The sequence below is a fragment of the Aotus nancymaae genome, unplaced genomic scaffold, assembly GCF_030222135.1.
Source record: "Aotus nancymaae isolate 86718 unplaced genomic scaffold, 86718_ANA_hifiasm-v0.15.2.pri h1tg000079l, whole genome shotgun sequence".
In the NCBI taxonomy this organism is placed as follows: Eukaryota; Metazoa; Chordata; class Mammalia; order Primates; family Aotidae; genus Aotus; species Aotus nancymaae.
The window spans coordinates 11070177-11084816 of record NW_026988494.1 but is presented as its reverse complement, the minus strand read 5'-3'; the positions used below and the strand labels follow the sequence as shown (position 1 = coordinate 11084816).

Below are 14640 nucleotides of genomic sequence, written 5' to 3'. Positions count from 1 at the left end.
AATAAAGAAGTCAGACAAGAAGGATATATATTCTATGATTCGAATTATATCAAATTCTAGAGAAATACAAATTAATGTGTAGGGAAAGGAAACATCAGTGGCTTCCTGGGGATGGGTGGTCAGCAAGGCAGGAGGGAGGAGTTATGGAGAACCACAGGAAATTTTTGTGGGTGATGAAATATCCATAAATGTCCATCGTTTATGAAAATTAGCCAGGTGTTGTGGCGGGCACCTGTATTCCCAGGTACCTGGGAGGCTGAGGCAGGAGAATTACCTGAATCTGGGAGGTGAGGAGGTGGAAAGGTGGAGAGGTGGAGGTTGCAGTGAGCCAAGATCTCGATGGCACCACTGCACTCCAGTCTGGGTGAGAAGAAGAAGAAAAAGAAGAAGAGGAAGAAGAAGGAGAAGGAGAAGAAGAAGGAGAAAATGTTTAGCATCTTGATTATGGCAAAGATTTTATGGGTGTATATGTATGCTGAAACATCAATTTTTTATTTATCAAGTTTACTTACACTTACACATATGCAGTTTATTATGGAACTCAATTATACGTCAAAATAGCTATTAAAAATAAAAAGTCCCTCCCAGTCTTGTCCGTCTTGTAGACTTCAAATTATCTTTTGTTACAGGCATAAGCCACTGTGCCCAGCCGAAAATAGATGTTCATACAAACACTTGTACCTGAATGTTCAAAGCAGTTTTATTCATGAAAGCCAAAGAGTGGACAACTCAGATGTCCATCAACTGATGAATGGACCAATAGGCTATCCTGTTCCTTACTAAGGGGGCTGGACAGGTGGTACAAAAACTGAGAGTGAGAGTCTTACTTGGATGTAAAAAGTGTCTTGGGAAAACTTACTGAGATCATCATAGCTCTTAATAGCTGCACAAAGTTACACATTTCTGTCAGTCAAAAAAGCAATGACTGAGGACATTGTTTATGGTTGGGGACATTAAACAGTGATCACATTACAGTGTCAATTACTGCTCAGTAATTGACAAAGAGAAAGCATGACTTCTCACTCTAGGATTCTGGCTTGTCACGTTTCATTTACTTGAATGTAGACAAATTTCCTGAGGAGTACTATGGATGTGAGAACAAGTCAAATAGTAAGACTGACATATTTCTACCTCTTATGTGCTATTTTAAAAATCAAATTTTAGCTGACCTCAAGATCCCAGACTTTACCAAGAACTAGATATTACCAACTTAGCCAGAGGCCTAAGTAGAGGTTCTATGGCCTTTTGCCATACCCAGTAGCCTCAGCCCATTTTCGGAGATTTTCAGTTCTTGTCAGTGGCCCTTGGAAAGACAATTGGATTTCTTGTCTTAACTTCCTCCAATCTTTCTGGTTAATGGGAGCCAGGGAAAAGTCATGGCAACCACAAATCTGCCCTGTTGCTGCCAGAAAGAGTCCATTGCAGGCAGCCCCCAGCTCTGGACACAGAAAATATTGTCAGTCACAGCCAAAATAAACAGTTCTCCATCTGGGAGGCCCACTGAGCGACAAGTAGCTTTTGATGTAGACATCACTCCCCCAGAGAGCTATTTGTTTGGAGGCTGAGGAGACAGGGAAAAGCCTCTCTGCCAAGATACTGTGCTATCATATTTTTACTTCCTGCAATGCAAGCTTCATGAATCTGGGCAGAAGTGATTACCCTGGCACTTTAAAAGGAAAGTTGCTTCTGAAACCAGATTCTTCCTGGCAGAACTCGGACATGCCTTTATCGGGGCTGATGAAATAATCAGCCCTGGGTTTAGTTCACTTTAACAGACCCCTTCGACCAGAAAGAGGAGAGAAACTAGGCCAAGGTCTGGACCCTGCCCACTGTAGCTGTCAGGGACACTTGAATAGGTTCCATAATTTCTCAGAAAGGCTGAGGAATTATTTTGGAAAACCGAAATCCTGGTATAAAAACATAACATTAGGAAACATGTCAAAAAGAAGGCATCCATAATCCATGGCCAAGAAACAAAAGTGTGTCTTTTAAAGCCGATCCAAATTTTGGAAAACCTAGAGCGTGTTTAACCCTACATACGTGGAACATTTTGCTCACGGAATTGTGTCAATATTCCTTAAGAATCACTGACAAATTTTTAAGTTATCTGTATGTGTCTAGCATGCCTGTGTTAGTTCTTTTTCACATTGCTATAAAGATACGTCCCGAAAGTGGGTAATTTATAATAGAAAGAGGTTTAATTGACTCATGGTTCCACATGACTTGGGGTGCCTCAGGAAACTTACAATCATGGCAGAAGGGGAAGGGGAAACAAGGACCTTCTTCGCATGGTGGCAGGAGAAAGAAGTGCAAGCTGGGGAAATGCCAGGTGCTTATAAAACCATCAAATCTAATTAGAATTCACTCACTAGCATGAGAACAGTGAACCGCCCCCATGGGCTGATCTCCTTCCACCAGGTCTCTCCCTCAACACCTGGGGATTAAAGTCAAGATGAGATTTGGATGGGGACACAAAGCCTTACCATATCAATGCCTTGCAGCACCAAATCTTGCTAACCTGAGCCCCATGTAAGAGGTGCAGTTCCTGGTAGTGAAGGAACAGCCTCAGCATAAACCTGAGGTGGCTCATCAGGCTGGGGTTTCATTAACACTCAGCCTCAGTTTTCTGTTTTTTTTTTTTTTTTTCGAGACAGAGTCTCACTCTGTTGCCCAGGCTAGAGTACAGTGGCACAATCTTGGCTCACTGCAACCTCCACTTCCCGGGTTCAAGTGATTCTCCTGCCTCAGCCTCCTGAGTAGCTGGGAATATAGGCAAGCACCACTGTGCCTGGCTAATTTTTGTAGTTTTAGTAGAAATGGGAGTTCATTATATTGGCCAGTCTGGTCTCGAACTCCTGACCTCAGGTGATCTGCCCACCTCGGCCTCCCAAAGTGCTGGAATGACAGGCGTGAGCCACCACACTCAGCCCAGCTTCAGTTTTAAGGAGAAAAATCTTACAATACAGAGGGGAAAATAAGCAGCTTGGGAGCTTTGAGGACTCTCGCTCCCTTTCTGTCCTGGTAGTTTGGTGTAGAAAATGGAATGTGATGTTTTGTAGCAGTCTGGCAGGGGGATGGCACTGCACCTTTTGTCCACCTGTCCTGCTAGAAATTGGACACCAAACTGACAAGCTGGAGGTGGGGTTCACTTGGAAAGGTGACTGTGAAGGCACAGCCACTTGCCTGCAGGTTTGCTGCATGGGGAATTGGGGGTGCGGCAGGTGGGCAGGAGCAGAGCCTGTGGCAAGGCCTGGTGGGGGCTGAACTGGGCAAGCACCTCGGACATCCCCCATATGCCCACATGACTAATCCCACAGGCCTCTGAGCAGTGGGGCAGCTTGGCAGAGCCCAGGCTTGGATGGAACAGATAATCCAAGAGAGAATATTCTCCCTCCAGGGTACTGGAGGGGCTTTATCACCTTGGGAGTGCCTTTAGGGTATTGCAACTGAAAATGGTTTTAACAAAGTTTGTGTGCATCTGTGACACACCTCATTGCTACACATTGCAGAGAGGTAAACAGTGTTTGCATGACATGCCCAAGAAAATAGAAAATGTCTCCATGAATCTAAGTTTTGATGTTACCAATGGAGTACTCACTATGTAGTCACTCTTGCAGTGGAAGCTGCTCAATATAGGAAAAGTAAATACCAGCTTTAGTGTAAAAGACAGAGGCTGTGTGGATCCTGGTGTGATGGCCAGGGCACCAATCATCGGAAACAGAGGCGAGGCTGTGCTGGGGTGGTGAGAACATTGGGTTTGAATACAGAAGACCTTGATTCCAATCTGAGTCCTGTTACTGGCCAGTCATAAGGATTCTCTGGAAAGTTGCTTTGTCTCTCAGAGCTCCCTGTCATGCTCTGCAGGTGGGGATGCTGGATGGCTTTAGAGGGTTGTTGGGAGATAAGGAACATGAAAGTGTTTTGCCACCCGTAAAGCTCTGTGTCATTTGCAGAACATCATTCTTCTTAAGCGGTTGACACAGTCACTAACTAAAAACCATGTGTCATCATAAATATCCTCAACACATTTATTAAGCACCTACTGCATACAATGTAGGGGTCAAGGGAATGAGGAGGCAAGTGGTATAGGACATTGTCACTGCTCTCAGTAGCCCCACAGTCTACTCAGTGAGAAAGAATATACTTATGTTAAGATTTTTAAAAAACTGCCTGCCTCCCAGGTTCAGAGGGATGCAGTAGTGAGGGATTGCAGAGGAGAAAGGGACACCAGCTTTCATAAGCAGGGGAGGACTTTTTTATTTTTGTTAGTTATTCTTTTTTATTATTTTTAATTTTGGGAACTACATGGTAGGTGTGTATATTTATGGGGTACATGAGATAAATATTATGTGCAATGTGATATAAGCGCATCATAGAAAATGAGGTACCCACCCCCTCAAGCATTTATCCTTAGAGTTACAAACAATCCAGTGACACTCCCTAAGTTATTTTAAAATGTACCATTAAGTTATTATTGACTCTAGTCACCTGTTGTACTATCAAATAGTAGATTTTATTCTTTCTACTTTTTTGTACCCACTAACAATCTTCACCTCCCCCCACTAAGTCCCCTGCTACTTTTCCCAGCCTCTGGTAATCATCCTTCTATTCTGTGTTCTTGAATTAGGTGTGGCTTGAGTCAAACATTGAAGGATTGGCTGGGTGTGGTGGGTCATGCCTGTAATCTCAGCACTTTGGGAGGGCGAGGCTGGTGGATCACCTGAGGTTAGGAGTCCAAGACCAGCCTGGCCAGCATGGCCAAACCCCATCTCTACTAAAATTATGAAAATTAACCAGCTGTGGTGGTGGGCGCCTATAATTCCAGCTACTTGGGAAGCTGAAGCAGGAGAATCACTTGTAGCCAGAAGGTGGAGGTTGCAGTGAGCCAAGAGCGTGCCATTGCATTCCAGCCTGGGTGACAGAGTGAGACTCCATCTTGGAAGTATGGGCCACCACATCCAGCCAAAGATAACTATGTTGGAAAGAAAACTGAAGGACAAGCAAGATGCTGATGGGTACCCAGTAAACACGGGGGTATACACATGGTGGTAGAGTGTGCTTAGTAGAGAATGGAAGGCATGCAGCCTAGACTCTAGTCCTGAATTTACACTTCACCTATCAATTCATTTTTCCACATCTTAATTTTCTCTTAAAATAGAGATTATCTGTCTAGATTTCTCCATGTATCAGAGGAATGCTTTAAGAAGGTAAAATAATATTTCAAATAACAAGACTTTAAATCTTTTGGAGCAGAGAAGTCAGGTAAACAAAGATACTCTTATTCTGTCATTCATAGTTTTCCAACATTGTCATCAGACACCAAACTAAAAACTTCTGTTCAAGCAACCCAGGGAGTCTTTGAATGACAGGTCGGTGGTAATGAATTCCCTTCTCAGTGCTCCAACCACAAGAATTTGTGAATGAAAATGAGACAGAGGACCTGGATGTAATGCGAGTTTCTGTTTACTAAACTGAGTAGCGTCCATTTACAGAAACACAGATCCCACACAAAGCCAAGCTGTGGCTATCCTCAGGGCTTGTGTTATGCCCTTAACATCACTGCAGGAATATTCAGTGTCTGTCTCCTGCATTCTTTCTTTCCCTTCAAGATAATCTGAAAGTTACCGCAAAGGAAACACTCCAGACTTCACTGGTCCTACTGAAGGTCTGATTCCAATCCCCCTATCAAACTGCTACCAGAGACCTGCACCCCAGTGAAAAGCCCTTTTATGGGAGCACTTGTGATGGGTGTTGTTTAGACATAGTTATCTTTGGCTGGATGTGGTGGCCCATACTTCCAATTCCAGCACTTTGGGAGGTGGGGGTGGGAAGATGGCTTGAAACCAGGAGTTTGAGACCAGCCTGGGCAACATAGGGGGACCCCCATCTCGACAAAAAATTTAAAAATTAGTCCAGTATGATGGTGTAAACCTGTAACCTCAGCTACTCAGGAGGCTGAAGTGGGAGGATCACTTGAGCCAAGGAAGTTGACGCTGCAGTGAACTATAATCACACCACTGCACTCCAGCTGGGCAATGGAGAAAGACTCTATTTCTAAAAAAAAAAAAAAAAAAAAAAATAGAAATGGTTATCCTAACAAAAGAATAAATGGCTGCCACCACCATTTAACATTGTCCTTAGTTTTCTTTTCTTCATTTTGATTCTTTCTCCAACGAACTGTTGCCTTTTCAGAGATGAAACAAAGGGGGCTGTTGGGTAACAACCCAGGGCCCAGCAGCTGGCTTCAGCGAGGCCTGTCTGCAGGATGAAGGCTGAGATCAAATGTGTGACTCATAACTGGGAGGCAGCTGCCAACCCCGGCTGCAGGGCATAGTCGGCACTGGCTGGGAAGGCTCGCTGGTCTGCACCCTTGTCTGCTTCCTGTGCTGGGAGCTCAGCCCGTATCCCACCTCCCTCCTCTAGCCCTATCTCCACATGGAATTGTTCTGGCTGTCACCCAGAGAGCTCCTTCTTTCTACCCATGTTCAGTTAGGTACTTGAAACGGCACATGACTCATGTTGTACTCAGCCAAGACTAACAGCATCAGGCTTCTATTGTTTAAGAGCTGACTCCAAGTTCCATGAACAGTTTCAGTAAGTGGAGTCCTTGTTGCTTACACTGCAGTTCTCTAAAGTCATGGAATGAAATGACCACACCGGAGCCATGGAAAAGCCAGGGCACAGAGTAGCACAACCTCATTCTTCCTTAAACACTGTCTCTGGAAGATCATCCTGAAGCATTTTCCTTGGAGAACCGGCCATAGTCACCAGGTTAGGTTTGCCGCAAGGGATGAATACAGAGCTTGTCAAAGACGTGTTGAGTTGCAAGTGCAAAGACTAGCAGTGTCACTCCAGGGACTAGTAAGGGCCTGAGGGTGAATTTTATCATTAACTCAGGGCTCTGCTGCCAATGTTAACTGCATTTTAGAGCAAGCCTCAGATTATCCATCTGGGAAGAAAAAGAATCTGTATCTCCCAATGGAAATCAAATGAGTTGTCCTAAGACCTAAACAAGGAGCAATACCAGTAAGGGATCATTACAATTTTCATGAATTAATGCTCTCCCAGCAGTGCAAATGATGTTTTAACACCTGGGTAAAAGGTGATAAAACCTTGTCAATTCTCTGACTCAGGGGAGAGATCAAGCCGCTTCCTCTCTTTAAGAAAGTTCCTGTTGACATACTGCTAAGTGAGAAAACCAAAGTGCTCTAGCATCTCAGGCATGGTAACTTCTGTGTAAGAAAGAAGAAAATACTTGTATCTGCCTATTTGTGCACAAACACAGGAAGGATCAAGTGGAAATTGGTGAGTTTGGTGACCACAGTGGGTGGGTGTTCTCAGGGGGAAAGGAGGGGAGAATGGCATGGAGTGGCATGGAGTGGCATGGAGGATTGATATCTGAGTATCTTTTTTTTTTTCCTGAGATGGGCGCTCTCCTCTGTCTCTCTCTCTCTCTCTCTCTCTCTCTCTGTTGCCCAAGCTGGAGTGCAGTACCACCAACCCAGCTCACTGCAACTTTGATCGTTCGGCATCCAGTGATCCTTTCACCTCAGTCTCCTGAGTAGTTAGGACCACAGATGAGTGCCACCATGCCTGGCTAATTTCTTTATTTTTATTTTTGTTAGAGACAGAATCTCTCAATGTTGTCCCAGGCTGGTTTTCAACTCCTGGCCTCAAGCAATTCTTAGCCTACCAAAATGCTGGGATTATGGCCTTGGCCTTTCAAAGTGTTGGGATTACAGGCGTGAGCCACTGTGTCCAGCCCTGAGTATACCTGTTGGATAGTTTTGTCTCTGAGTGCCGTGTTAGGGTTTGCCTACTCAAATAAATAAAACCAACAAAGCTGAGGGGTAAGAAAAAGAAAATTCATTTCTTTTTTGGGAAGAGCAGAACTTGCTTTTGTCATCATGGTGGTAGGAATGGCTCAGTAAATAAAGGATTTAAATAAAAGGCCCAGTTGTTAAAGTCTTTCTGACTTTTTAAGGGATCTGCTATAAGTTCTGAAATTGAATTCTACACAACCTAGAAAAGAGGAAATCTTACAGCTTCCTCATTCCTGGAAATCTTTGAAAAGAGAATAGACATACAAATGTCTGTGTAATCCTAGTAAAGGGGTGAAGGCATGATTACCCTTTCAGCATTGTGGAAAGTCATCAGGGCTGGATCCATGCATATGATATTAAATTGGTGCAAAAGCTATTGCTGTTTTTGCCATTAAAATTAATTAAAAAGTAATGGCAAAAACCACATGACTTTTGCACCAACCTAATGGAGCAGGTAGTTTATCTCTGAATCTTGTGTTCTCAATTCCTGCCTTGTCTTCCCTCCTCAGACCTCCACACTCAATTCCCCTAAGCGGTCTCCATGCTTGCTTTGCCCTCATAAGGCAGTAAAGCAGGAATCTGCAGAGTAACCTTTGAGTTCATTACAGTGCACAAAAATCTTAATAATCTAAGCACATCTGGCGTCTAGGGCAGTATTTTTGTTAGGGAATAGCTGTAATCACCTCTGGTATAAGAGCTGGAAATATTTGAATCTCACATTTAGAATATGTGATCAATGTCTATGTTCAAATCCCAACTGGGAGAATCCAGCACCGAATCAGCCTGTTGACATGCAGAAAAATCTCGAGTAAACTTGACTTTTCTTCTTCCCCAGTTCCATAAGCTTGGCATGGATGCAGGCACATTCTGGGAGAAAAGATCTGGATCATACAAGAATGAGTATCCTGGATCTGGTAAGGATCCAAATTGGTCACAGATATTTTGGCCCAACTCCAGAGTACCTTAAACTAAAATAATCACTTTTGAGTTAATTTGGGCTCTTTTTCTGGAATCTCATAATCCATCGGGCTACCTCTTGACCAATTTCTCCTCCAGGACATCTTTTACAGGGAGGTTGCCCCATTGCCTGCATTAATTAGAATTGGAAAAAAAAAAAAGAGTAATTTGTCAAGACAATCACCCTATGGTACCTGCTCCAACCATTTTATTCTTGCCTTAAAATTTTTTTTTCCAGCAATGACATCAGCTGGGTTAAACTTTAATTTCCAGTGAATAAATTCCATTCATATTACCCTCTCTTAAAAATGACAAGTTGGTTTTATGTTACAAATCTACTACTTTCAGTCAGATTTGGTAAACTTATCCTTAGATCTCCAAAGATTTTCAGATATTCAGCAGAGCAGAAAAGGGCTGCCTCATTTACTGACTGTGTATTTTAGGAGCAAATTTAGAACTCATTAAAGTAACATGTGTCTTCTTTTTTCAAAATCTTTATACTTATTTTGTGTACATGCGTACATCTCAAAAGAGTTTTTCCAGCCCTAAGCTCTTGGAAACCATGAAGTGTTATATAAAGTGGTAACTACAGCTCCCCAGAACCCAGTCCTTTTAGATCTGAGCCATATGTTATGATAAATAAATAATCCCTAAAACATTTATCTGGCTTCTGGCAAGGATATAACTATTTAGTTATGAGGCTTCATAATGCCTACCTTAAAAAAAAAAAGAAAAGAAAAATGATTCCACATCTTGGCATAAAAATGAGAATGCCTTACAAACAACAAAAATTACATATGTGGAAAGGATTATGGGGGCGACTTGACTCAGAGTGGGAGAGAAGAAAAACCGAAGATTTAAATACCAGTAGTTGGGTTTACAGCCAAGGAAAACGGAAGATGAACTCACTGATAACAGGAGTATTAAATTGCCAGATGCCATACAACTCTCCTCGTACAAAAGTCCCTGATTATTTCCAAATCTCAGTCCTGCAGAACAAACAATTGTTTCTGGGCGTAATGGATTTCATGCTAGAATCTTCTGTGAGATAAAGCCGTGCAGCCTAGGTGTATTTTGAAGTAACGACAACAACAACAATTATATTAAACTTCTGAATTTAGTGCAACTGAAGTTGTTTGTTAAACCTAGTTATTTATAGCCACATGACTAATCATTTATGGAAAAGGCCAATCCATGGAGAGGAATGGGTGGCAATCATTTCCAGAGAATTTGAGGAAACTAGGTTTTAACATTCCATATTTAAATTTCACCAGTGGTGGAGACTAAAAAAAAAAAAAAAAAGCCCTATTGTATAGAGCACCCTTGACATAACTCACTCCATCTTAGACTAAGACTCCATTTTATGTTTCACAGGGCACTTTTCCAACAAGGATAAGATGTTTTGTTTAATAAATAGCGACAAAAAAAAAAAAGATAAAGACTGCATCCAACCAGAAAAAGACACGAACAGTTCTTATCAGAGGACTCTGTGACTTTAAAAGGTCAGGCCTTAAGCAGCTCAAAATGGCTGTCTTAACTGACACTGTCTTGCAGTCACTCATGATAAGAACTTGGCATCTGCTTCTGCCACTTCCAATGTTCTTCCTTGCAAGACCGACCCATGCTCCCTGGACTGGTTCCTTAACCCTTTCTCCAATCTCTTTCTCCTCTTGATGTTCAGTGTCACTTTGTTTATTGTGGAATGTTTAATCTGTAGCATGTATGCATTGATTAAGTATACTATTAAGTATGATTTGCCATACTGACTGACTTAAGGAGTGGCTTGAGCCTGTGTGCCTGCAGCTCTACCAAGAGAATGGAAGGTACAAGGAGAATTGCCTCCTTGGCTATTCCATGTAGCTCCTGGCTTTTGTGACTGAGTTAGCATCAATAAAACCCTGACGATGTGGAAAGACACAGTCAGGTGTGGACCTGGTTATTTTTAACCTGGCATTGCTCATGACACCTATCTTCAAAAAATGCTTTTTCCTTTTTAAAACTGCTATTGGGACATTATTCCATGCCTTCAAACAAAAATTATTGACCAATTTCTTTCAGAACTAAGCACTGGACAAAGATGTATTCCTTCTGATAAACTCTTTCCTAAAATTACACAGAAAAAAGAATTCTGCAACCAGTTTTCTTTTTCTAAGTTGGTGGGCAGCTCAGAAGTAAGTTTTATGTTTAATTGCTCTTATTCCTCTCAATTAGAATTTATTGCTATTGTTTCTTCTTTATCCTTTACTTTTTGGTTCATGTTAGTTTTTAAAATTGCTTTTACAACCTCATTTTTTTTTTTCTGAAGTGGATGGCATATAAAAAAGTTGGAATTAAATTATTAATTCAGGAATTAAAAATGTGGCTCCTAAGACATTTATTTTCTTTCTTGCTTGCTTTCTCTCTCTCTCTCTTTTTTTTTTTTTTGGACAGACTCTCACTCTGCCACCCAGGCTGGAGTGTAGTGGCACGATCTCGGCTCACTGCAACCTCCACCTCCGGGTCCAAGCTATTCTTGTGCCTCAGCCTCCTGAGTAGCTGGAATTACAGTCATGTGCCATGATAACCAGCTAATTTTTGTATTTTTAGTAGAGACAGGGTTTCTCCATGTTGGCCAGGCTGGTCTCAAACTCCTGATCTCAGGTGATCTACCCACTTCGACCTCTCAAAGTGCTGGGATTATAGATATGAGCCATCACGCCCAGCCTTATTTTCTAATGGCACCGAATTCTCCTGGCAGAATATTTGCTCCTCCCTCTCCATTGTTTATTTACTTGAAGTGGAAAAGGACAAGAAAGCAAAAGACAGCAAATTGAGGGTGGAAGGTTTGCCTGGCAAATTCCAAGGAACAAAGAAAACTGACAACCCTCCCTGAAACAGATAGGTCCTAGGGAGAAATATGATTTCCACGTTCTCTTGTACAAATGGGTTGGGAGCTGGTTTTAGTTCAGCTCTTTCCTCAATGCTCAGGAAACAATTGAAATTACAAATGTGCCCCAGGTGCTGTCTTCACCACTGATGCAAGGAAATATGAATGTGTTTACATGTAGTCAGGGGCTGGAAGGTGAAACTCGAAAAAGGATTGAAATTAATATGCAGAAGAGGACCTGGGAGAGTTCTCTATCCTTCTTGCTAAGTGCATCCCAGGTTTCTAAAACATCCATTCAGATCTTTGTATTTGTTTTAATTTGTCCAGAGTTATTAACAAGGTTTTAGAAATTAATTAGATCTCTAGTTGGAAGATTACCCATTAGGTAGAAACACAAGAGTCTTGGGGCTATTTCTCTTCAAATAGGTAATTTTCGACTTGTGCGTGTGTGTGTGTGTGTGTGTGTGTGTGTGTGTCTAGTTTTGAGGAGGAAAGATCTGATGCCTAATTTTCTTTGTGTGTTTTTAAAGGCATGGGAACAAATATTGACTACAGTAAGTAGTAGGTGCCAATAGATGTGTTAAATGAGGTTTTAGAAAAGGATACTTGGAGGTCCGAACAGCAGAGGGAGTACTGGCCTGGGAGTTGAAACACCTGAGTTCTATTCTATTCTTGCACTGCCATCATCTAGTACAGTAGGAACAGTGGGCTGTTTGCCACCTGGCGTCCCATGCACTCTCCACCTCCTCCCTGTCCCAGGAGGCTGATCCTTCAGACTGTGTCACCCAAGGTCCTTTGCTGTCTGGCATCCCATTAGGTTGGAGATGACAGGTGGGAAACAGAGACAACCATCTCTGGCTGTAGAGATCTCAGGGCAAATACCTCCTGTAAGTTCCCCTGTCCTGCTGTTCTGGCCCTTGCTTTTGGCCTTGTCACCCTTTGTTCTCATAACCCTGACCACACCTAGCTAAGTGCTCCCCTTAAGATCTTTTCATCGGAACCATCTGGTGTGGATTCTGTTTTTAGGCAGGTATCTGAATGGTAACCAGCTTTAGCAAACTGGAAATGGGTTTGGAGCAGTGGAGTTGAATTCCAAACCACTGGGATCACAGCGACTGTGTCTGGATTCTTTCCAGGAGGCTGCCAGGTGGGAAGAGAAGCAGGGAAGATTAATTGGTACCCACCTGCCTGATCCTTTGTAGACTGCTGCTCTATCTCCTGAAAAGTATTAAGACCAAAGACAGGTCTGTTTTACCCACCACACATATTAACGCATTCAGGCACTTAAGGATAAAGAGCTTTGCTTGTGACTCAACCAAAAAAATTTTTAATGGAGTTTTCTTCTTCTTCTTCTTCTTTTTTTTTTCTTAATAACAATATGACAAAAGGGTGAAGAAATCCTTTAACAAGGTAGTGAGACCAGTGTCTAGGCCGCATTCTATTCGCTGAACTGCCCTCATGACTTTGCATGGAGCTAGAAATGTGTATAATTACAGAAGAAAACAGGGAGGACTTGGTGCAGAGAGGAGACCCGCGTGGAGGGGCAACAGCATCCTTAGTCTTTCATATTTATATATGTATTTTATATATATATACATATATTTTTTACATCCAGGTATACCAGTCATCTGTACCATTTCCCAGGGAGACAAGGGCGCTCCCAAGGCAAGACAGGAAAGGGTTAGGCAGGGAAAGGGCAGCAGACAGTGCAGGCTAAGACTTGGCTCACAAAAGCTGCAGGAGCTTCAGCGACTGTAAGAGGGCCCCGGGCTCCGCAGATGCCAGGTACTGGCAGCAAAGCCAGTCCTCCAGCTCCACGCCCCGCCTGCGATCCACCGCCTTCTCCGCAAACTTCATCATCATCAGGGCCCGCTTCATGTCGATCCAGTTGTGCAGCGTGCCGCACAGCGCCTCCTCCGAGGTGCCCGGCTGCTGCACCAGCTCGCGCCGGGGCCCCCACAGCAGGCACTGCAGCACGCGCTTGGCCTCGCCGATGCGGATGCGCTTGATGGGGTCGGCCTCCAGCAGCAGGTGCGCCAGCTGCTGCAGGCCCGGGGAGTAGAGGGACAGCGCGGGCAGCGGCGGCAGGTCCTCCTGCCGGTAGTCCCGCTCCCGCAGCTGGGCGCGCACCTCGAACGGGTTGGGCTGGTGCAGCAGCTCGTAGATGAGGATGCCGGTCTGGAACTCATCGAACTTGCGGTACTGGGAGGCAGACACGATCTCGGGGGCCAACCGGGCCTGGTTCTTCTTCTGCTGCAGGTTTGGGGTGCCGCCGGGCTTCTGCTTGGCCTTCAAAAAGTTGCTGATGATGAGCCGGGGCAGCTGCTTCTCCCCGGGCCCTCCCTGGCAGGCGGGGCCGGCTGCGGGGCTGGGAGCGGCGGGGAGGGCACCAGACGGGCAGGGAGGGGCGGCGACGGGAGGGGTGGCGGCGGGGGCAGGGGCGGCCGGAGGGGTGCAGTGCACCAGCAGCAGGTTCTCCAGGCACAGGTCCCGGTGGATGATCCCGTGCTCCTTTAGGTGCTCCAGCCCGTTGCAGAGCTGCAGGAGCAGGAAACACACGCGCCGCTCGTACGCCTCGGGCTCCGCCTGGTGGCTGGCCGCCGAGTCCCGCACGAAGTCGGAGGCGGTCTGATGCGGCACCTCCCGGGTGATGACCACCACGCAGTCCTGCTCCTGAGCAGGGGGTTGTGCGGGCAGGGCCGGCGCAGGGTCCTTGGGCGCGTCGTGGGAGGTGAGCATGCTGGAGGGCACCGAGGCGACGAAGTGGCCGCAGTCCTGCTGGATGTTAAAGTGCACAGGCACGGACGGGCTGCAGTAGGAGACGGCTTTGGGCTCAGGGGTTTTGCATATCTGTGGGGAGAAGGAGAATGGCAATCAAGAGTGGGACCCATGGTTCTGCCCAACAAAGAGTGTGGGAACATTTGAGTGTCCACGTGCAAAAAGGTCAACTTCACCCCTTACTCCACACAAAAACTAACTCAAACTGGATCACAT

The 14640-nt window shown here is 44.5% G+C and overlaps 1 protein-coding gene across 1 annotated transcript in view; it reads right to left on the bottom strand.

Moving 5' to 3' along the window:
- Positions 1 to 4240: 4240 nt before the first annotated feature.
- PRAG1 (PEAK1 related, kinase-activating pseudokinase 1) overlaps positions 4241 to 14640 on the bottom strand; it is a 69175-nt gene continuing 58775 nt past the window's right edge. The window contains exon 6 of the mRNA XM_012465775.2: positions 4241 to 14496. Coding sequence (XP_012321198.2) covers positions 13372 to 14496 — 1125 coding nt within the window. The 3' untranslated portion in view covers positions 4241 to 13371. The remainder of the gene's footprint in view (positions 14497 to 14640) is intronic.